General features: G+C 41.0%; 1 protein-coding gene and 1 long non-coding RNA gene across 3 annotated transcripts in view; one reads left to right on the top strand and one right to left on the bottom strand.

Moving 5' to 3' along the window:
- Positions 1-52: 52 nt before the first annotated feature.
- The window catches only part of akap7 (A kinase (PRKA) anchor protein 7), a 47890-nt gene continuing 23102 nt past the window's right edge, over positions 53-24840 (bottom strand). The window contains exons 10-11 of one of the 2 annotated variants that reach the window (XM_085132899.1): positions 10277-10312; positions 53-3462 (exon numbers count right to left, since the gene is read on the bottom strand). In XM_085132899.1, coding sequence (XP_084989025.1) covers positions 3242-3462; positions 10277-10312 — 257 coding nt within the window. In that variant the 3' untranslated portion in view covers positions 53-3241. The remainder of the gene's footprint in view (positions 3463-10276; positions 10313-24840) is intronic. The other variant, XM_085132901.1, reaches the window with a different exon arrangement.
- Positions 20730-24640, top strand: LOC146501437 (uncharacterized). The gene is made up of 2 exons (XR_014869356.1): positions 20730-22544; positions 24338-24640. It is a non-coding gene; the product is annotated as an uncharacterized LOC146501437 (long non-coding RNA).

A 24840-nucleotide genomic window follows, 5' to 3' on the forward strand; every position in this document is an offset into this window, starting at 1 on the left:
AAAACAAGCAAATAAAAAAACAAAACAAAGCAACATACTAAACACAACACCATCGCATTAATCTAGCTAAGTGTAAACAGCAGTAAATACTAAATATTGAATGTTGTTGTGCAGCACGCAGGACAGACAGCGCACAATGTGCTTTGAAGTAGCAGCCAAGAAAGGTGTGATTTAAGTCTACGAACAGTGAACACCCGTGTGCACACCTGTGTGGATCGGTGCGCTTGTATTCAAATGGTTTCCCCATGTAATGGTCTGCAAGAGGATGTAGAGAGCCATAGCCCTGTCCCCCAGGGCATGAAGCAGGCATGGAGGAGATCCAGGCCCCAGACATCCAGAGGCCCCAGAGTGCAAGAGCCCAAGGAGGACCACCGGAGGGGCATCCGTGCCACCTTCATGGGAAGGGCTGAGGATCCCCAGACGAGGGGTCACCCAGTAGCCACCGGGCAGAAGCTAGAGGGGGCTGCACCGACGTGCCCGCCGGCAGACTCATCTTCAAAGGCAACAAGACTTCAAAGACTGCAGTAATTTTGAACGTGCTGCGGTCTCCCACCACTGTGACTCCAGCATATACAATTGTATCAAAGCAAAACAGTCCCTTTAAAATGCTCGCCGCTGTTAAAATAATTTTCTTACTGTAATCTTAATGTAGTAAAACACACACACACGCGTGCACCCAGACTGAAATAAGGAGACGGGGATAAGAGGATATTAGTTCTGAATCTCATATCCTGTTTTATTGTTCAAATATGGCAGAACAAGATATACAACACAGTACAAACAACACACCCACTCAGTCGGACATACACGTGGAAACATGGAAAGGCAAACAGAGAAGACATATTTGTACACTTGTTCACACACGCGCACACACACACGCAAGTCTGAGTTTCCATGATTGATACAGACAAGAATTTCTCAGGGGAACCACTGATCAAACGTCCCACAGACAAACACATCCACGCTTTCACAGACACATGAACAGGCCAACAGGACAACTTGTGTATTAAAGGGGATTTTAAGGAGATTAAGGACCTGGTGACAACAAAAAAAAAAGCGAAAAGAAAATCTTCAAAGTCCACCGTAAGACAGCTACCCCCCTCCTCCTCCTCCTCCCATCCGTCTGTGTTATTGACCGTTTAAGTAGGTTCCACAGAGATGAGAGTGCATTTTCCACACCTGTTCTCTCTGCAGGGAAATGAAACCTCAAACAGCTGAAAATCAAAGTCACTTGCTTTTTTCTTACAATGGAAATAACACATTTTCTGTTTTATGGTGGACTTTTTAATTTTTTTAAAACATTTAACTCAAGAATCCAACCCTTTAGCCTCAGGCTGATGTTTAAGAGACTTTGGCAAATCGCCGAACCTACCCCACACGCGGGGTAAAAACCATCCTTCAGGAAAACAAGAATCGCACGAGTTTGTTTTAGTGACTGAAGGCCACTTTGATCTGAACAGTATAAACCTGCTCTGTAAAATCCAAAACCAGATTTTAAAAACATAAATTACAAAAATCTTGTGCTTTGTACACCTTTGAAATACAAACTAAAATCCAGCGTCTTCATTTTTTTTTGTTTTTACATTAAATCGTGTAAATCAGCTGTAAGACAAAGCAGCTAAACAGATAAAAGAATCACCGTTCTAGCCGTTTCCTGCAGTAATATCTAATTTAACACTGGTGCGTACGTATTTCTGAATAACAGTGGATGGATTTCATGAGCACAACGCTATAAGGGCCTATGTCATTAAGCTTACATTTAAAAAGAAGGATGGAAGACAGCAAAATTAGGAGCTGTGGGGTTCTCAGCTGTGAGGAGCTATTGTGTGACTCTCAATCACTGCTTGCCTTTAACAGCTCTTCCATGTACAGTACTACAGAATCAGATGCTTCTCAGCATCAGCATACTGATACACCCCAAAACAAAAACACTGAGCCTCAAACAAACGGACTCCAGCCTGTGTCACAGACTTAATAATTGACCAACGTGCGGCGCTGCTCTTTAAAACTGCATTTCATAGAGAATCAAACAAAAAAGAGAAAAATCACACTAATGTATTAGAGAAGAAGGTGAGTTCTGAAATAAATACTTGAGTCTAACAGTAATAACAGCTTGTCAAGGATTTAATCATGAAGGTTTTGGCATTAACGGAGATACATTTTTGGCAACTCATAGTGTAATGTTACGCTGAAGCACATCATTTTATTTTGTAGCATCCCCAATCCACCAAAGTTAGTGTTTTTATTTATTCTTAGTGGAGGTCGATTTATAGGATTTTGCTCAAAAGCATCACTTAATTTTCCAAAGTGAATCTATCTCAACTCCATGATTGTCTCGGTGCTGCCTCGGTAGTACACGCTCTGGTAATGCAACTGTAATACATGACACTTAAAGCAAAGCTGTGGAGTGGGGGCAGGTTATGTCAGTTTCTGTACCAGACGTGAAGAAGATAAAATAAAATGCTAGAAATTTAAATAAGATCTATTTAAGTGGACTGCCAAATGCAACAGAAGCTTGCACAGATTCAAGTCCAGCATACTGAAGCGTGTCTCACACTTAAGTTTGAAGAATCCAGCCAGTCACACGGCTTCTTCAGCCTCAAAGATGAACAAATGATTTTCTGTCTATGAAGGCAGAAGACGTTTAAAGGATGGTGAAAGACTCTTCACCTGAAACCGTTTCAGCAAAAGGCTTTTTTTCATTATCAGATGGAAATAAAGAACATTTCAAGTTCATTTTAAAAGGTAAACTAAACTATAAACAAAACTTAATTTTTCTTATTCTAAAAGGGCAGTTTTGCAGTGACGGGTCACAGTGAAGCCTTAAATACGGAGTGTCTCTACAGGAGTGCTTCACATCTGTGTTCTGGGTTTGAAGTGCCAACATGTTCCCCCGCAGATCAGTGCAGAAGGAGGGGCCAAACTCTCGCTGTTAGATGTAGGACAGCAGAGTTGGTGCGGTAAGTCAACAGGCTAAACAGGCTGGCCTGTTAGGACGGTCACCTGGCGTTAATTTCAAGCTACATTACCTATTTAACTAGCACTGTGTCGAGCTAGGTCAGGTGGGCGGGTGGCTAGCGTGGCTGGCTAGCTGGGTTAGCTGGTCAGCAAAGCGGGCTGACTGGTTGGCTGGTTCAAGCTTTGTGCCCAGGTCTTACTGACTCTTCTCATGTCTAACCAAGCCTGGCTGATGGTGTCCGGACTGCTGGTTTTTCAGTCTCTGCGCCTCGGTCGGGTGAGGTCACTTCCTGTTCACTGTGATGGAGTTGGTTGTAGTGTTCGTCTTTGTAGCAGTTTCCTCTGTATTTCCAGGGGGCTTCACTGCGGCAGCATTAGGACCGCCCCCATTCTGAAGTGTTTCCTGTTTGTACTGTTGCAAGGCGCGGTTGACGGCGTCCTCGACCAGTCGCTTGCTGACCTTCAGCAGCTCCGCCTCGTCTGGCTCAGACCGGCGACGCCCACCTGGGTAGCAAAAGCACAAGTATATGAGCACGTCATGTCGATTAACAGCGAGTTGAAAAAAGTAATAAATCACCTTTGCCAATAAAAGAGTTTGTCAGCAAGATTGTGGGGAAACAAAAACAAAGAAAATCACATAATTGATCAAAATCAACAAATCTTAGAAGATCAGTGGAATTGTGCCAAAGGAGGAAGCCATCCAGCCATGGGCCAGATTCAAATTACTTAATTAAAAGGGCACTGGACATAGCAAAACATTTTACATAAATATTGCCTCAAGGTCGAGAGTCTGGTCAGTAACGACCCCTCCTTCCCTTAGTTAGCTCCAGTTGCTAGGCAAAGTGTGTACCACTTGCAGTTGCCGAGTTGCTGCTGGAGTTGGTGGCAACAATGATGCAGCACATGGAAGGCGCTAGTGAGTAAAACTAGTGAGTAAAACTTGCTTCTTACCAGTGCAACCAATATTTTTCAACACATTGACTTTAAGTTGAAAGTCAAACGTTGCCACGTTTCTGGCTTGCATATCAATTTTGCAAGTTTGACTACTGCTGAGTAAGTTGTTGGTGAGTATTTTCAGACAAGCTGGCATCTGCCATTCAATCTAGGATGCAGCACTAGGTGCAGCACACTCTTTGCTACCAATTACACCCGGCAACTCCAAGCAACCTCCAGCAACCACTTGCCAACTGGTTGGGGAACACGTACATTTCCCTAGCAACTGGATGTTGCCATAGGGTCAATGACTGATCTGTAAGCCTGCGTGACTGAGGTCTAAATTCTTTTTAGCCCATATTACGCGTAGTTTTAAAATGTAATAAAGGCAAATTTTGTATAACTGGCACCTTCAATGTTAAAGGCGACCTATTATATTTTCACACACTGTTATAATGATGGGTGCTCCTATTAAACACAAACCAGTGCACAAACATCTGAATGATGTCAGTGGTAGGAGATTTCCACAGTATTGTCATCAACCTGAATGCAAAGCTACGCTACACAGTCCAAGAATAAAAACATGGGAGTGATAACAAGGATGCCAATGAAACTCTAAACCCGATTTATACCACCATCGTCAACTGTCAGACTATAAATGCCCCCTCGTGCCTGTAAAAGGGCATGTTAGAGCAACATCCGTACCTATAAAAAAAATATCCAAACCCATCATGAAACTGCTGATTGTTCTCTGTGTTGGTGGCTCCAGCTGAGCTTCCACTTCACCATATGTGTCAGGAATTAGTCAGTTTTTAACTGTAGTGACATTTAACTCGACGGTAAATTTGATTGCAGCACTAAGCTGCTTCCTGTGGTGTCTGAGTGCCTTTATGATGAAAGCACGACCCGTTTCATTCTTTTTCTAATATGCTCAAAATGAAAACAGAAAATAACCATTAATCTGACAATAATTAACTGTGTGCATTCTCCACTCATCACAGACTGAACACGGCGACAACAGATTGATGTCCCAATAGGAAAGAAGTGATCGTTGCAGAGATGATAGTCACAGAAGATGTAAACAGCTGATATTCATTTCCTTTTTGGTTTGAACACCAAAGCAAATCATTTAAGTTTAGTTCAGCTACAGACAAAATGGCAGACAGAAAGACGGCAACGCCAGTCAGAAGAATCGCTGAGATGGTCAGTCAGTCAATAATTCATGTAGAAAGAGAGCAAAGCAGGCAGGCAGGCTGTAGGATGGACAGGCAGGAGCAAGCCATTCAGAAAGAGAGTAATAGAAAAATCATTCAGCCGTCCAGTCTGTTTGGCGCACACAAACACACACACAGACACGTACGCACAAACACTGTATAACCGCATTAGCTTTTGATTACCAAGGCCAAGCACAAGATTCGCACACTAACCCTCTTTACCACAGAATCCCACTGGGCCCATAGGTTTGTTTCATTTGAAATCAGCGTCATGCTCTATTATTCATTATACAGCGAGACAGAGCATACAGCAGGAGACGATGACGATGATAATTTTGCTGAGGTCAGAACCAGCCGAGAGTATGATGTGTAATTTATTGTCATCCGTTTTTTTTTTTAAATTATTTTTTACATACGACAGAGGTGTCTCAAACCAGCCATGTGTCACATTCTGTTCTTATGTTTTTTCCCCCGTTTGTTTTGTTGTTTTTAAATATTAACCTGCAAGATGGTGAAATTAAATTAAAGCAAGTTCTGCTGCTGTGTTAATTGTTTAGTCATCGGCTGTTAGACTGTTACATAAGTGGCAATCCACACACACAATGAGTCATTTTATATGAAAATCCCTCTGTGCAGACTACTAAATTAGCATACCCATGAATAATAAATACAACAAGGTGCCACCGACCTTGCTGTGCCCTCTGTTAATATGCAAATACCAGTGAAGTGCATCTGCTGACCTCTGTGCAGAATATAATACAGTGGCGTCAGTCACCAAAGACCGACTGTGAGCTGAAATCTGTTGTCTAGACCACTGGAATAAGTCACTGTCGCGAGTATATCACCTCCGCCACGGTCTGATGACACGAGCACTGTGCGACTGTGGATTTATGCTGTTTATGCCAAGCGTCCAACCTGCTAACAGCACGCCAAATAGAAAACAGGAGTCGTCAGAACAAGCCAGCAGTTGCTTCTCACTCCAACTTCCCCATGTGCTCGAATCAGCTTTTCCATCTATTGTTTTTGAACATGTTGTTCTGTTTTAGCAACTTGAGGTTTATCGAGTTGTGATTTCTACAAAACAGCTGCTGCTGCTGTTGTACTGAGATGTTATTTGATTACCTGCCTGCTTGTCTTTTTGAGTGAGTCATACCTCTGATTGATGTTTGTTTTTCTATCTACCCCTTAGTTTTAGTGACTGAATTCACTGAATATGCCTTTTCTCAGTAAAACTGCAGGCACATTTCTAAGTAGCGCAGAGTGGCGCTCCTAGCACTAATGATCGCAATCGTTTAAATCATGTGACGGTCACCCTGTTTAGTCTTTGCTCCACTCTTAGAACTCCCTCACAGTCAGCGCCACAAACCGTCCGCTCATTACTGATGACCGGTTTCTGATTCATGAGATAAACAGCAACTGGGCCAATACTTATTTATTTATTTTTTTAAGCAGGGAGCATATTCTGCACTTTACTTAGGCAACCTCCTAGTGGGCGACCGTCTGAAGTAAAACAAACATTAAGATGTTTGCAGTCCTCTCTGCTGTCAGAAACCATTTAATCAACATTTAAAATGTAGTAAAACTGCAGTAAATGTAGTTAAATAAAACTGTGCCTAACAAAAGTAAAGCTGTAATTTGGTCAAACTAATCTCTGCTTTCTTTATTTAATTAAACTGTTTAACAACACCCTAAGACTATGTGAGGTCTCCCTGTTTTTGTTACATTCTTTTCAGCCAGGTTGCAACACCTTGTTCATCTGTAGACTACTTCTGTTTTCTTACCCATCCCAATTGAAGTGCTTAATCTCAGCTATAGTAGTTATTACAGGACAAACAAAAGTTTGAGTCAGCCAAGAGAGACCAAAAACATTAGGTGTAGACTGTACCTCATATCAGACACTGACGGCATGTTTCTACAACTGTTTGGAGCCGAACTGTCTCAGAGTTTTTTCCCATCCGTGCAAGACTGTCAGTCCACTGTTAACCTCAGCTGTCAATGCCGGGTGACATCTACCTTTATTTACTCTGGAGGAGGCCGTAAACCTTTGTGAAAGCAGTCCAGTACGGGTGAGTGAATCAGAGAATCCTACTTCACATTGATGGCAGCCAGGCTGAGGAGAATTGTTGAGGGTGTGCTGAACTGCCGAGAGTAAACGCAGCAGTTTTTGTTGCTCTTAGCTGTTGTTAACATCTGTTAGCTGCTGTTTGTCAGCATTAATTAAACTTTCTTTGATATGGCCTAACACATTACTGGACTCTGGGGCAGCTGATTTATTACATTCTCACATTGTATGAGAGGGTATTCAAAGTGTTTATCAGACATTTGAGCCTAGCATTAGCCTACATACATAATGTTCTCCTCCACCTTTGGAGTACTACATATTTGACTGGTCTCTAGCCACATGTGTAAAACACCAATAGTTGGAAGGGAGATGTCCTTCCCAGACTCTGTATTCAAATATGGTGGATGGTTTGTTGGAAGATGCACACTTAGACTGAGTACAATATGCAACCCAATATTGATGAGTGTACATTTAAAAAGTGCTTCTTCAACATTCTTTTCAAAAATTATATTTTTTGCTTTGACTGACTTGCTGGGAAAAATGAGGAGCTTTAGAAAGCACATTGCTTTCGAACAACTTTACATTGCCTCACCCCAATGGAGACTAGGGATGGGTATCGAAAACCGGTTCTTGTTGAGAACCGGTTCCCACTGTTTCAATTCCTTGGAGTTGTTTGCCATTTTTGCAAACGATTCCCTTATCGATTCCAGTCGCCCCAAATGACGTCACCACGTTGCGGAGCGTCATTTACCTGGCAGGAAACACGGCGCCTAAGCGGCTCAAACGCTCAAAAGTTTGGTTATACTTTACGAGAACGGATGACAACAGGGCAGCTTGCAATACTTGTAAAGTAGATATTTCATTTAAGGGAGGAAACACTACAAATATGAAAAAGCATTTGCTCACAAAACACACGATGACCTTAAATGAATGTCGTGTTTTTAATTCCGCTCCGGACTCGTGAATGTCAACCCAGCAGCAGCGGTAACATTTGCACGTCCTCTCCCGTTAATGCCGCAGGTAAATAATCAACTAACAGTGCATATTATGTTAGCGCGATCTGCCTTATTACAAAACCTGCCATTACTGTGCATTTAGGTGACCATGATGAGAGAGACAGACAGAGTCTGGCTCAGATGCTGGCAGTTCTCGCTACAGTCTACCGGTAGCGTCTCCTTTCAGGCCAGGATAGACGAATGTCACCGAGCAGTGACTAAGTTTGTGGTCAAAGGCTTGCACCCATTTGCCACAGCAGATGCCTCCAATTTTCGGTAAGTGAATGTGTTTAATTGTAGGCAGGGACATTACTGGATATTCTTGTGTAATTGCTACTGAATAATTTATGTTATACTTTGTTATTGCTACAGAAGAATATTTATTTTATTATTTTACATTTACAATTTTTTTTCCTGGGGACCCTGTGACACCCCATTGAAGAGCCGTAGGCTGTGGATCTCTTAAGATGTCACTGTTGGGTTTGTAAGGCCATGTTACTCCTAAATTTCTATCTTGTTCAAAGAGAAGATATAAAACAAAGTCCTAAGCTAATCGACCTTAGTGTTCTCCTTTTTTAAAAAGAATCGATAAGAGAATCGAATCACTAAACAGAATCAAAAATGGAATCGGAATCGTGAAAATCTTATCAATACCCATCCCTAATGGAGACTGCTGGCTCAAACTTAGTTGAGTAATGATTAATATTTATAAAGGTTGCATATAGTGCTGGCTCCAAATTAACAGTAAAAGATGTCATTGGCGTGGCTGGATTTTCTTTTTAAACATTCAACAAAGACATCCATGATAAACTCTGCAGCAGTTCACATATAAAAGCTGAAAACTGTACATTAATTGTGTTTTGTTATTGAGGTTTTGTTAAATTTTATGTTGGATATTTGAGGGTTTGTATAAGAATGCATTAGAGCTGGCATATTTCAATATGTTCGGTCTAATCATCATTTTATGAATTGAGAAATAGCCCAGTCAGTGACGGTTACAGCCAGAACAAACTGGGTGAAACCTCGCCTCTCATCAAAACAGAAGAATCATATCACAGTGGGAACTGTGTAATTTACTGCAAAGGACAAGACGACTACAAGAGATATGGAGCATATTTGCCTTAATTAATTGAGGCCAATATGGCTTGGGCCTCAGTCCCGCAGGCCTAGCGACAAGTCTGCGCAACTTCCAGTAGCTATGGGTGTTCCCTGACTATTTGGCAAGTGGTTGCTGTAGGTTGCTGACAGTCGCACTGAAACCTCCTTGTGACTGTGTTGGTCAACAGCAGATCAATAAGGTGCAACTTTTACTCCGTGAAGTCTCCAATTCCCCTTTGTGTTGCACTTTTTCCAAGTTTCATTACTACTTAGCAAGTACCAGCTGGTTGCAGAATGATTTGTAGGCCTACATCACTGGGAGGTTTTCATTCAGTGGCTGGTTCTACAGTTGAATTGCAGTTTGTACACATGCTGAACCCATTACATGTCCACTAGTTTCTAAAGGTCTCAACCCAATTTAAGTAATTTATTTGCATATAGATTTAAAATAAAACACACGAAGAAGGAATGCCTGTAATAAAATATGTGTAAGTAAATACCAAAGTAAGAAAGGTAAACCTAAAATGTAAACAAGGATTATGATTTAGAGTGCAGGATGAATTCAAATGAAGGGGATGCAACTGAAACAAATACATAAAACCCAGCAGCACGATTAATGGACAGCCTACTTAATCACTCCCTGCCCAGATGCTCTAAATAGGACAGAGGCTGCTTCTGCTTCCACCATTTACGCTAACTTAATAAAGAGGAATGAGATTGTCTGTGATTGGATTACAACAATATTAGTAAAAATACTCAGAATGATCAGAGAGACGATTTGGATACAAAAAAAGCAACGAGATGGTATCCTCTTTTGTAATCAATAAACTGGAGATTATTCCAAGGCCGGAAGTAATCACACCATTAATCAGCCTGAATTTGATTATTGTGAAGGTATATGGGAAATGATGCCTTTAGGGTCATTGCAGTTGTAGCTTGTAATCAGATGCAGATCACATTTTGAATGAACCCTCCCAACTCTGATTGCACACATATGACGGGAGGAGGACACGTACTTGAGCGTTTAGCACGGACTGGAGCCTGAACCAAATCTGCAACACAAGCACAAACATCAAATATTAAGTAAGCACGAACAAACAAAGCAGACATATTCTGGCGTCTCAGGGATTGCACACACTCTCCAAACAGCACCGTTACAAGAGCCTCTTTGTGTGTTACCACGAGGGAGATACTTTCAGTGCTAGACAGCAGTGATTTTAAACATTAGGTTTGGACCCCGGGGCTACATGAAGCCTAAAAAGGATGCAGAAATACTGTGAAGGCAAAACTGTTAACCAAAGCCACTGAGTCATACTACCAAAATACTGCATTAGGTTGGACAGAAGGATGGAGAAGGAAAGCAGGGCACAATACCGTGGGCAAGTTTTCTTCTTGTAAAAGTGGCTTTTAAAAGAAATCTGTTGCATACCAGAAGCTTTTATTTTGAGGCCGCACTTCAGAAAATAAAACACTGGACAAGATACGATGACGTAAGAGTGAACTAAAACCGTGACTTAGCGCTTCTTGAGTTCCTTCCGTTGCATTGAACACCCAGAAAATATCGCTTTCGATGCCAACCTTACGTAAGGCGGTTTCGTCTCGCTTGTCAAAGGTCTCTTCTGTGTCTGTATCTGTTAATGTGACTGCGTGTTTCTATCTGCCTATTCAGTCTTGACCTGTCGAAGTGACGGCCTTTATGATGGCAGTAAAGCCATCCTCTGTACCGGTTTCTCACCCACACACACTAGCAGAGAAACAGATAAGCTTTTCAAACTGCGGATAAACGGACTCCACAGCAACGAGGCTGACAGACACATGAATCTCACTCGCTCAACTTATCTCTTTCTCTCTCTCCCCCGACACACACTCTCAGTGCTCCCACAATTTCTCAAAGCGCCAGCCCTCCTCGTATCCTCTCCTCTCGCTGCCACTCTGCTTTTACCTTCTCTAACCTCGCTCTCTCTTTATTCAAACATTTGTTCCTCTTGCTCTCCCTCTCTTTACCTTTTTTTTTTGCTGGCTGTGTAGTCATGGTGACAGTGATGAGAACCATACACACACTTTTAAAAGCAAAAGGAGGTTGTACCGACTTTCCATCTGTTTTTGTTGTCAAGTTTAACTCTCTATAGCCTCTAAGTATCATCTTCTCCCAAACCAGTTTGTCTTTTCCTATTTGGCTTCTTTGCCTCTTTCTTACGGTCCACTTCCTCACTTTTTGGCCCTTTTCAAGTCTCTAAAACAGCTTTTTTGGTCTTAGACTGAAAGAAAAAAAGAAGTAGAGAAAAAAGTTGCAAGTGCTCTGAACTGAGGTCTCATCATCAAGGAGTGACCCTAACCCTAATCATATGCTAATGTAATTTCTGCTCTCATTTCTAAAACAAAGAGGTTCATTGGTTTTCTACTTCGATCCAGGTTAATGTATCTGAACTATCATGACTAATACATCTTTTAGTGTAACTTTATTGACTTGACTTGATTTTATCCACATCCAAACTAGAATTACAGCATTACAGTTAAAATTATTACATTACAGCCTTGCAGTTGTGTCCCTCCCGTAATCAGTCAAGGTGTAGTAAAGACTTTAAAACTCATTTTATTAGTAATTCAGTTTCTTATCTTTCCCTGAGTCACTGAATAATAGGGGTGGGGGAAAAAATCGATACTGTGTAGTATCGTGATATTTTGTTTGCTAATAATGTATCGATACAGGGACAGCAGAAATTGATATTTTGTTACAAAAAAGTTTTTGCTCTGACTTCAGAGCATGTTGATCCTTTTTCTGAGCAAGAATCCTGACATTCCTTCACTGTCCAAATGTGTTTAACTTTTTTTATGGCAGCAATAAACATGACAGTTTACGTATTTTAATTTAAGACATGTTTTATTTTAATTAAGTTTAAAACTTTTTTATTTAATGTAAAATTATATTTTGTTTTAATTTACTTTCAAATTCTTCAGTTGCTGAAGGGGCTGCATAGTTTTCATAAATTGCATAGTTCAGAATAGCTATAATTGTACCAGAGGGTTGCATTCAGTTAAGTTGGACTAGACTGTAATACAAACCGTTCAGTTTGTCAACAATAAAACTGAAATGAGAGAAAGACTGAGTGTGACACTTTGATATTAGATAAAATGAATATTGATAAAGTTTACCTTTATGTACAGAATCTGAATATCGCAAAAATATTTAAAAAAATTGCAATAATATCGTATCGTGCGTTAAGTATTGTGATAATATCGTATCGTGGGATGTATGGTGATTCCCACCTCTACTGAATAATGGTCCAAACAAGGGGTTTTGCAAATCCTTTTGATATTACAGAAAAGCTGACCCTTGATCTTTTACAGCCACAATCTTATCAGTTCGTCCTTGGCTTTAGCAGATAGATGGAGACTCCTTTCAAGAATTACTGTGATGACATATTCACAAGAATGGGCTTGGCACTGTCACCATTGACAAACAAACTCTAAGACGTTTATTACTAAGTTTATTGTTATATCTGCTGCCGAGTCCATGTGAAAAGTTGTGTAAAATGTAATTAGTTCCCTCAATGTGTTTAGGACATGTGACGAGGTACATAAAGACATATGAAATCACTATTCTGCTGCTGCTGGTTCAGATCCACAGAAACTCAACCAAATGAATATGCATTCAATCAACAGCAACAGAAACTGTCTTATTAAATAAAACAATTCTAATCTTAACACGTGGAGTGGTTTTCAATAACTCAAAGAGGTTTTCTATTAAGTTTTCTAAATAAAAAGGTCACTCTGCCACAGTCACAGCATGTCAGTGTACTGATGCCAATATATAGTTTAAAGCATCGGAGCTGCTGGGTGTTCTTGATATGTTCTCCTTTAACTTTGTTCCTCTCTGATGTGCTCCTGCTGTCTCCGTCTCTAATATCTTCCAGGTCTCATAGTTGCTTCGAGAGGCAAAGGTTGAAAGGTTCTTGGTGTGTTGACGCTATGTTTAGGATTTTGACCGTACACTGTCAGCTTTGAGTCTGTGCAACGTCAAGTGGCAGTGTGTGTCTGCTCGAAGTCACCACTCCACTGTAATATATGTTGCCCTTTGAAGGGACTGTTAAACACCATTACTGCAAATTCTCTTACACAACCTCCCCTACTTATTCATCTTGGTTTTAACAGCCTCTTCTTCAAGAGAACCATTTGCAGGATTCTGTTGAATTCTCAAACCGGAAATTAAACGTACCAGATAACGGCAGCTACTGATGATGCAAAACATGCACAGGAACTAGCTGTAGTATCTAAAATGATCCTTAATAATCGCATTGAATTGAATCTAATTTACTGGATTGTGTTTGCTAACTATCTGAAAATTTGCTGTCATAAATACACTCTTTTTACTTTGAATGAGCTGATCATTTTTGAAAGCTCTCGCAGGGGTTTGAGCAGAACATCAATGGAGCATATCTGCAGAAGGAGGATGAAAGGAATGGGTAAATAAAAAGGAGGAGGAGAGGAGCATGTTCGGGCCCTAGAGGAAGGCTTGCTGTATCATGAGTGCGTGCTTTGACCTCAGCATCTGCAAACAACTGGGAAAACAGAAGAATTTCATAGTAGTCTAATAATGTAGAAGAAACTGAATGTAAAAGCTTCTTCTTCAGTACGTGACTTTAGGAAGCAGAGGGTAACAATATCTGCGCAATAGGATGGAGCTTGAAATGAGAAAAAGCAGGGAGAAAAAAAAAATGAACTCAGTGCATTTGAGGACAAAGACGAAGAGAGAAAGCTGAGGTTGAAAAAGAAGAGGCCGGCGGGGTTTTGTAGGCAGTGGAGGGGTGGGTTGGGGTACAGAGCACTGACAGTTTGCAGAGAAATATACCAGAAAGTTTTCCATACTTGATTCTGACTGCAGCAGAGTGCAGCACATTTATGCCTGATTCTCAGCAGCCCGTATCCTGGTATACACTTTATGAGGATGAGCTGTCCATGGATCGTTTATTATTAAGCACCAGGTTAGATTATTAGCCTCTCAAAAAGCAAACAAATGCGCTCCCTAAAAACATGCAGGACGCAGTATTAATCCGCCTGATTAAACATTTGCTTATCTGCATTAATTCAGATGAATAAACCTGCCAGAAATGGCTTTGAAAAGAAAATTCTGCAGCTGTAATGTGGCTTAATTTTCCACTACTTTGTAAATTTTGCAACACAAGAAACTAATTACGTTTCTGACCATCTCTTCGCCGTGCCAGAGCAATGGGATACAGCAGGGTGTTGGTGCCCAGATGTGTGCAACTCAACCAACGCAGTGAAGACAATTTTAATGGCTCAAATAAAATGAGGATGATGAAGAAGACACCAGGATGGACCCACTAATCTGCTTTCATATCATTCTAAATACAAAATAATGAGATAAAAAAACCCAATGGTGATACATAAAGTGTGATCAGAATTGTTTTTGTTAATTTCAAGTTTCTCTCAATAAACTTGAAAAGAGGGAAGCTTCCTGATTTCCACGCCGCTCAGCAAACTGAGCTGAAAATGGACACGGATGGTAGCGAGCCAAAGCCATGCTGACTGCACAATTACACACGGAAACAAAGTGCTGAGGACTCATAGATGGCACCAATAATCACCAATAATAACAACAGATTTAGTAAAGTGGGGTAGCATTACTCTGTGGGACTATAACTGAAAATATTTCAACAACCTACGCTGTAGTTCCAATTTTTTCAAACATTTTGAAAATGTGGCAGCTTTAATACTGAAGCAGTCCAATAATACTTGAACAAAGTACGTTTTCAATTTTTTTAGGCAGCAGTGGTTCCAACAATTACCATAGTTTTTTTTTGGAAAGATGATTATCACAAACTCAGTGAGAGGAAATCAGTTAAATGAACATCATGCAGGAAGAAAGGCTGATTAATATGTGAAATATATGGTTTATATGTTTGACTGAATAAGTAAATGTAAATACTGCAGCGACATCTTCTACTTGTGTTGAGCCATTTTTATCTGGTCCAAAAATATAAATCCAACTGATGAGCTGCAAGAAATGTCAGCAGATCCAGTGAGCAATGATATCTAGCCCAAAAGACCAGCGCTGCCTTCATTGAGCCATGTGACCGACAATGAATAAAGATAACAGTTCCAGCGTTGCTTTCATTAACTTAAGAAGAAAAAAAAGTGGCACGTGATCTTTTAAGATTCGGCCTGTGGGTTTGACACTGGAAGCAGACATTAAAGCTGCGGAGCCGGGCATGTGCGGCGTCTGTGAACTCAGTTTGACTGCATCAAACAGCCCGGTCTTTTAGTGTGAAGGAAAACAAGCACGGGAAAAAAAAATCCCACTGCATTTTGATTTGATATGTTTCAGTCTTTTACTCTGGTGTGACAGAGCAACACATCATAGTCTGTTTGCTCATTTCCACACCTCAGCAGTAAGCAATGATAGTAAACTGGTTTATTTTCATTACTTACACATAGAACTGTATCTAATTTGGCTTTATTGTGTGCTGGAGATCTTTATAACGGCTGGAGACAGTCTGGTCCGGTTCTAAAACAAATTGCGCTTAAACAGAGTCGGCACAAACACAGACGCTGACTGCAATCCTGTCACAATCAAGCACTGATGGGGAAAAGGCACTGAAGAAGTGAACATCACGTATTGATTGCACCTTAAAAAAGCAGACAGTGGGTTGTCTTCATGTAACAAAAGCTTAGTCCCCAGGCCATTCTTTGGGCCATGTGTGGTGTAATTTAAACCCAAATGTGACTCACTCCTTAGTATCAGGACATGAGGAAAAGGCAGACAGCACTCAGAAATGGCCTTTTCTTCTCAGTGACCTGGGCTGTCAGGTCCACTCTTATAAAAACACACTTACAGGTCATGAAAGAATGGGAATATTGCAGTGTTAGTAATACAGAGAAAGGTTTTTGAGTGCTTTGGCATTAGCAAAACTTCTGATCTGATTACTAATCCAATGTGGTTTGATCAAAGACAAACATAAAACATCTTCAATTTAGGAGAGGAAACTTTAAATGTGGGTTTTATAAATAAAAACACACAAAATCCAGTTAATCACACAGACTGATTTCCTTTACAAAAATAAAAAGGCTGTTTGGTGTGAACCATGCAAAAAAAACAACAACAACAACTTAAGACTGTTGACAATCTACTTTAGAGTTGACATCTGGCTTGGATCACATAAAAAGCAAGACATGTAATGATGAAAAGTTAGAAACAAAACCAAATAAAACCCCCAAACCCATGGGTACCACCAAAACATGCACAGATCAACAAATTCCTAAAGTCGTGTTCATGTGTCTATCATAAGGAAAACACTGAATGGTGTTAGAGGAAGGCTGGTTCCCAAAAACCAAATCTGCAGCATATTTTACGTTTGTGAAAGATGATTTCAGTGCTCCACAACACTCTTGGAGTAGCGTTTTATGTGGACACACGAGACAAAAGTTGAACGTCCGCGGTTGAAGAGACGTCAAAGCAGACCAACACAAACATCCTACCCCAACTACGAGGCATGGTGGAAGCAGCATGGTGATTTTGGGCTGCTTTGAAAGGTGACTGTTGCTCCTAAAGGAGATGTTACTAAATTTGAGAGTTTCCCTACTTTTTCACTTACCGAGTGTGTCTGATCAATTACAGCTTCCTGTATGTTGTTAGTTCAGTCAGATTGTTTTCGTCTATAAACGCCTGAGCCCATCTGATGGGTAATCATTTCAAAAATCCTTTCATTTCCTGATGTTTCCATACAACAAGGACGAGTGAAACCAGAGAGGCGCCAGAATAAAAGAAGATATGTTAGCACAGAGGAGTGGCTGGGAGGAAAGAGGTGAAATGAGCAGCGCTGTATCCATCTCTTCCCTTTCTCTGTTTCTCTTTGTTGTCGACTTGCTTCCCCTCTTCCGCACGTGGTCCCTGCTGACTTCATCAGCACATCTCACAAATACAAACACAGAGCTGGATATCTAACACTTCTGTAATGTCACAGTTGTGCAAACCCATGCGACAGGGAAAGATGTCCGATCAAGGTCACTTCTGCTCTTTAGTTACAGATCATGCAGGTGATGTGTGAGGAATAAAGTTTACCTTTACCAGACTGTTAGAAGAAGAAAAGAATCTAAGATATGGGTACAAATTAACTGCACTGAAAGGACATGAGTGTTGCTCCTGTCCTTTCCATGTCAGAAAGAAAGCTGGTTTAAGTAAGTTTGAATGTGGCATGGTTGTCGGCACCAACAACAGCTGCACAACAGTTTCTGAGTATTTTAGAAACTGCTGATATTTCCCCACACAACCATCTCTAGAGTTTACAGAGAATTTTCTGAAAAATAGAAAGGATCCAATGAGCAGCAGGTTGTCTGGGTGAAAATGGCTTGTTGATGTCAAGAAGTCAGAGGAGAATGGCCAGATTGTGTTGAGCTGAGGCAACAGTGAAGCTATTTGCACACTGAAAACGATGACTAGTGATCATACAAAGTGAATGACATTCCCTGACTTCAGTGGACAATGGGTGAAAAAACACTGGCAACACAGAGTGAGTGGACCTGAGATAATTTTTCTGAACTATCAGGTGAGAGATTAAAGCAACTACCAATGAGAGCCCAGGATACTGTTGACTGATGTGTCATTTCGTAGTCGAGGGTCAATACTAGTCAACTGGAGCCTGGAAACTCTGCAAGCAACCAGCTGTCAGCTTCAAACAATGCAAAACAACCTAACTACATCTTTTTTTTTTTAAACGCCGCAAATCAAATAACCACCTGTTACGACCAAGCTATAGAAGAGCACACATAAATGCATAACACATTGAATGTTGAAGCAGATAAGCTACAGCAACAGAAGACCAGACTGGATGGCACTCCTGTCAATTAACAACAGGAAACTGAGGGTATAATTCACACAGGCTCACCAGAACTGGACAACAAATGATTGGAAATATGTTGCCTGACTTGAGGAGTCTTAACATTTAACATCGTCTGCTGTAACATTTAGATACTGGCGTCCAAATTGGGTGTAAACGACGTGAAAGAACAGATCCATCCCACATTGTATCAATGGCTGAGGATAGTGGTGGCGCGTAACGGTGTGGGACATGGTTTCTTGTAACACTTTGAGCCGAGCATCATTTAAACACCACATCATACCTGTTTATTGTTGCTGATCAAGTCCAGGATTGGGTTTCGATTACATTTCTCACAACTCGTCCTTGCACAGAGCTCCAACATCCCCAGGAAATCCACGTGCTCATTAATACTCAACTAAATAACAACCGTAAGAACACATCTAGCTCTCAGACGGCATTTTAATGAGTATGACAAAAAATGGCTATTATTCATAAAGTTATAGTCATATAAAGAAATTAATTCCACTGTTTCAATTTTCTAAGTTTCACCAGCAGTGACAGCCAACACCACCGTGTGACACCCCGTCTTGTTGGTCAGTGTTTTATTCACACACAGATACACAGCAGGAACACAAGTACGCATGTGTCTTGTTGCGCTCACGAGGGGCAACTGTCACCACATCACAGGGGTAGCATCTGACCTACAGAACACACATACGCACACACACACATATTTGTTGTGTATGTGTGTGTGTGCGTTGGCTCACTCTACTTGCCTCTGTCTTTGTCTCAATATTTCTCTTAAAGCCCAATCCCTCCTTTCTCCCTCATTAGTTTTCATTCCCTGCGCCGCTCTTTCCTTTTCTCTATCCTTCTCTCTCCACACAGAAGTAGGGCACAGTGGCTCGACTGTTTATAGCAATGCAGCTGCAAGCGGGGGAAAGAGCAAAGAGACACATCGGGGAGAAAACAGAGAGAAGGAGGGGAGAACACACTCAGCCCAGTTTAATATTTCTGCCCTTACGAAAAAAGAAAACACACACCCACACACACACCTTCTGCAGACGAGCCATTTCAGCTGGTGTCAAAGTCTGTCTTTATGACCTCATGATCAGCACGATCAACATCTCATGTAAGGCCTGCACACACAAACATACCCTTAACTGACCATAAATCAGTGGACGATTGTATTACTTTGTATCTCTGTTTAATTATTAATCTAACTGACAGGTCGTAGAAGGCATCATCTACCTTCTACGTAAGCGTAGCCTCACACAGAGACTAGCTTTCCTATTAGTATCTACATTAGATCAATTTCAATTTACCGACTCTCATTTCATTACTGGGACTGAGACAAACAAGTAGCGAATCCAATTTTACCGAAGAGAAAAGAGAAACCCTCACACTGACTGAAACCCTCCTTTAACTAGAGCAAATCTATATGTGGCAGCATGTGTGCATTCAGTTTAAGACGAGAGATGTATTGACTTTTAACACTACTCTTTGATTTTGCGTTAAATGTGACATGCTATGACCTTCCACAACAGATTGTGTGTGTGTGTTTTGATAATATTGGAAGAAGAGAGTAATAATTGTAATTCTTGTCTTATGACATGCAGCAGCACCAAAAACTACGCTGCACATTCATGCAAAACCCAAATTAACTAACAATACAGCTGCTGCAGAACAATGAGAGGGAAGGCTGCAATCAAACCACAAACTGCTCCCATAATTATCCTCTGGAGCTCGTTTAATTTCATGTAAGCTGATGAAGAGCAGCCTCTTTTTTGTCGCTGTCACTTAGTGGAAAATTTGTCGCCTGACTTTAACTATTTATTCATTTGAATTTTCCTTTAACCGACCGCAGATATTGTGCAACGACCCCGTGCATTAGATAACAGTTGGTGCTCAAAAAACAAAAACCCATCTTCCAGAAGACGCGTTAACTGGCTAATCCATGGCACATGACGATTAAACGAATGCAGAATGATAACTCAAGAGGCATTTACAAGTTATTTTAGAGCCGCCCCTCCCTCCACTCGAAAAGCGTTTTGCTTATTGTTCCCCTCAGTCGGATATTTGACCTTCACTGCGCAGCGTGACTTGCAGAGCTTGACTGTGAGATGAGCGTTTTCGTATTTGTCTGCAAAAAGGTCGAAACTTTCTTTGTGCCCAACTTGAATCTGAGTTTTAAGACGTGCACATATGACGATGACATTGTGGCAAAGCAACAAATCGGAGCCAATTATGCCCAAAATTGTAGCTCGGCCAGCTGATACGCTGACCGCAGATCGAGAGTTTCAGTGAAACAGCGGGCATCGAGTTTAAAACAATCAAATAAAAACCATAGAGTAATGAACAGCTGTGAAGGGGGATGAGGAGATCTAACTTCAAGGAGCATTAATGAAAAAGTGCGTCAGTGTGACAGGATCTTTATCTTACAGTCCATTATGTTAAAGCAAAGCAGCAAAAGTTAATAAAAGAACATACTCATAAGTATTATAATTTATACGATTAAATAAGAAATATAAACTTATAGGCAAGTACAAAAGCAAAAAGCTCCTTTACTTGTTTATTTAATAACTTTATTATATTACATAGCAGTGGTCTTTCATAAAAATAGAGGTGGAGTAGTAAGTAGTAGTCACAGTTTAGCCCCGTTTTGTTTGGCTCGTGTGCAAAATAATGCACATGCACAAGAAATTAAGGACCTGCTTATCAGAAGCAGCGACGCCGAAAACAAACAGCCAAACAAACACTAATGAAAAGCCACAGAGCAGCTTTCTACAGACACGTTTTGCACTCCCTATTCACAAAGTGTTTCATCTGAAGCTGTCACTGCTTTGTGGCTCTGCTCGGCCACTGATTAATTACACACCGATGACACAGAATTACACAGCTGAAATAGGACCACTCGTCTACAAACGCTCAAACATACACAACACGAATCTGCACACAAATGCTGTGACATGGTGCTGCTCTCTCACAGACACTCCTTGTCCATGTGTAGGTCACACACTGACATGTATGTAGCTGTGCGCACACACTCAGCTGACACAAAGCACTGCGCACACACACATATACGATGTGCAGTATCTTCCTACACTGCACACATAAAGTCTTTTCCAAAAAAGCAGCACCGCTGAGTATCAATCCGATTGGTTTCTCCAACAACACACACCCACGCATGGAGACAGGAGCAGGAGGCACTTACTGATTTTCTCCTCGGCTTGGGAGAAAGGGAAGCAGCACAGTTGACCCATGGCGCCTCCTTCCCTCTCCTCCTGTTCCCCTCGCCCTGCTGTTACCCCTCTTTTTCCTCAGCCCCTTGTTCTAAGCCTGACGGATGGAGGGAGAGCCCCGCTTCTCCTCCCGTCTTGCCCTCTGTGTCACTTGTTCTTCTCCCCTCTCAAAGGGCAGACAAACCCAGTGAGGATGAAAGCAACCAAACAAGAAAAAAACCCCAAAAAACCCTCCCTCTCCGTCCGCGCAGCCCGAAGAAGACAGAGAAAGACAGCAGACGCTGGAAAAAAATGAACGAGTGATTCCTTGCTCTTGCTCTACTTTGCACTAACACAGGGAGGAGGGGGGCGTGTATCAGAGAGAGGGAGAGAGATAGGGAAAGAGGGAGGAGAGAGAAAGAGAAGAGAATGGGAGAGCTGGACGGTGCATGTGTAGGAGACAAAAAGACAGAACAAATAAAGAGTGATTTTGGTTTGAAGTGAGCAAAGCAGGGGAGGGGCGTGCACGAGTAAGATAAAGAGTGCATGTGTGTGAAACTACATGAGGACAGAGGAGGAGGGCTGCACGTATGAGCAGGCTTCAGTGAGACGACACTGAGCAAGCCTTCGGATGTGGAAAAGGGAGCAGCGCGTGTGAGGAGACGGTGGACATCGCTCTGTGTTTGTGTGTGTGTGTGGAGGGGTCGGGTGCCTACAAGCTCCGCCTCCTCTCGTCACTGTAGCTTGAATAATGATTGTTGAACAGCCGGCAGCTGCAGCCTGCTACTGGGTTTATCTGTGTAATTTATGAGGTCTGGAATGGCATTAGGACGTGGTGAAATAAAGAGGATAACATAAATTACAGATAAAAAAAAAAAAGTAACAATTCTGGACTCAAGTGTGGATTATGACTAAAACAATAGTCCGGGCTAAACACCGACGTCCCAAGATGAGGGTCAAGGAAAGGCACATAAGGAGATTATCATCAGCTTCCTATATATATCCACTCTCTTATTGTGAAGGTTGCAGTCGTTCAGATGTAATGACTAGTAATTCAATGTGGCATTTACATCCTGGATCTCAATGAGCCTGACTGCGGGTGCTGAACTGCTAATGTCTTCTTTTTAACATCTTTACAGCAAGTTAGTTGGCAATAAGTGATTTTCAAATGCTAAACAAAAAATGGTTTGGAAGAAAAGTTTGTCATGGTTTCTCAATTTTTGCAGGTAAATATTTGCAAATTTTGTTTGTTGTCTGGTGACAGTTGTCTTAATTTTTTTGTTATTATTTGCAAAACCAGGTAAATGCGCTCTAGACGACATAGACTACTCCTTATTATTAGAGATGCAATCGATCATTATCCAACCTGGATATAAATTTAATTGGAAATAAGCATGTCAATTACTGGAAATACAGTTAGCAGATAGGGCTGGGCCATACTGGCAGGCATGTCTGACAGCGAGAGCAGTGTTAGCGCCTAAAAACTAAGATGCACAGTTCTTTGTAAATGATGCAGGAAAACTGATCCTGCTAACAGTGGAAACAACAAATGTTTCACCATTTGAGGTTAAAGCACATCACCGAGTACAGCCAGACCGAATCCACATGAGGAAGACTAGGGCTAGACCCACGACACAAAATATTTTCTAATTTTATATTTTATTACACAATACTGTGTAGTTCCTGAAGAGTTACAAGAATGATCTACATTTCTGTTAAACTGGTGTGTCAGGCAGTCAAAATTACAAAGGAAACCACTTCTTAGGCTACTTTTGTGCTCACATGTAGGACTGGGTATTGTCACTGATTTCTAGAATCAATTCGATTCCTATTCACAAGGTCTGGTAAATTTCGCCTAAGACAGTCAGAAATATTATAATTCTGATCATTTATCAGTACTGACACTTGTGAGACTTCATCAGAGGTGTAAGCATCACAGCAGATGCCTTCGTATCAAAGTAACTGAGGATAAAACACAGAAAAACATGAAGGAGATTTTCCTGGCCTGGCTTTTTATAGCAGATAACCTTAAAAATATTCTGCAGTAGAATAAAAACGGAAGAAAACATGACTCAGCATATGAACATTACCTGATGCTGCTGAAGTGAAGTTACAGAGGTTTTATTAGAGACGCTGCTAAGCATTTTGCCAATTTGTCATAATTTTAAAAAGTTTGAATTTCTGCTGTTCAATACTGAAGAAATGTAAACTAACTTAGGTAGTGTTTCATCATTGACAGTAACTCATTAACTGAAGAAGATGTACTATTACGTGTACTATTGAGATTTCTTTTTCTATTTCTTTCCTATGCCAGCAAGACTTAAGACTTTTGGCCTTTCAGACACTTATTAATATTTATATTCCTTATAAATGGTAAAAACATCATTTTTACATTACTATGTATATATTTCCTGTTTCTTCTGTACTGAAAAATGTATTGAACTGAGGTGCATGCAGATTTATGTGCCGTGACATCTGTTAGGAGAGATAAGTGAAAAGTATCGTCTGTGAATCGATTGGTTTCTTGTGCTTATCTTTAACGAGTACATCTCTTGGTCTTGGCTTAATCCAGCTCGATGATGTCAGCAGGTTTTTCAATATTTATATAAAAAAAAAAAAAGCTGCTCGACAGCAATGATGTAATGTGCATTATGGTGCCTAAAAATGCAGATGTTCCTGCTCCTCTCTCAGGTAAGCGTGAGGTCCTACATTCAAAGGCACTGACCTCAAAGAAGGATCGCAGATGGAGCTCGGTGTAACAGGCATTGCAACTATTCCAGCAAAGGAAAGAAAATGTTTTGCTTCATCCATCTGTGAAAATTTATTATGATAATGGCCAACAGAGTCAAAACAGACCATCAGATTGTGCCTGTTTTAATGAAGTTCTTCTCAGGGCGCAAAACACAAAATATGGACGCGCATGATCCCTGTAACACTTTCTCTGTGGAAACTCACACCTAAATCAAAACGATGGGCTGCTGAAGAAATTATATCCATGTATGTATATGCCACTTTCTAGCTCTGCAAGCCAACATGCAATCTGCAAAAAGTAGAGAAGCAAGGATCAATTTTACATGAGGATGGTGATGAGAACTGGGTCTCCAGGTGTAAGGCAGAGACCAAACAGCTGTAACCAAGGTAAGATTACAACCAGGAGCATGAGTATCACGCTGCATGATCTGTGCTGTGTGCCATGTGTATCTTTTAAGCCTTGCCAACACAATCCTTGTTCACCACCAGCTTCACCTGCCAGATTTTCCTCTCTAAAACTTCACCCTATACTCCACAATGAAATTAAAGTTAAAGAGTTGTTTTTTTTTTTTTTTAAATAAGGAGACAGATTCAGCGTGCACTGCAGACCCAGAAACATCCAGAGGTGCACAAGGAGTCTATTTTCAGGGGTACATAAGACAAATTTAAATAAGGTGAGTGAGGAGCCTCATTCTCCCTAAACTTAAGGTCTCAACTGGATGGGTCAAACACCAATACCTCCCCTTGCATGTTTTCAAGTTTCAATACCAC

Source organism: Neolamprologus multifasciatus, chromosome 15 (assembly GCF_963576455.1).
Source record: "Neolamprologus multifasciatus chromosome 15, fNeoMul1.2, whole genome shotgun sequence".
NCBI classification, from domain to species: Eukaryota; Metazoa; Chordata; class Actinopteri; order Cichliformes; family Cichlidae; genus Neolamprologus; species Neolamprologus multifasciatus.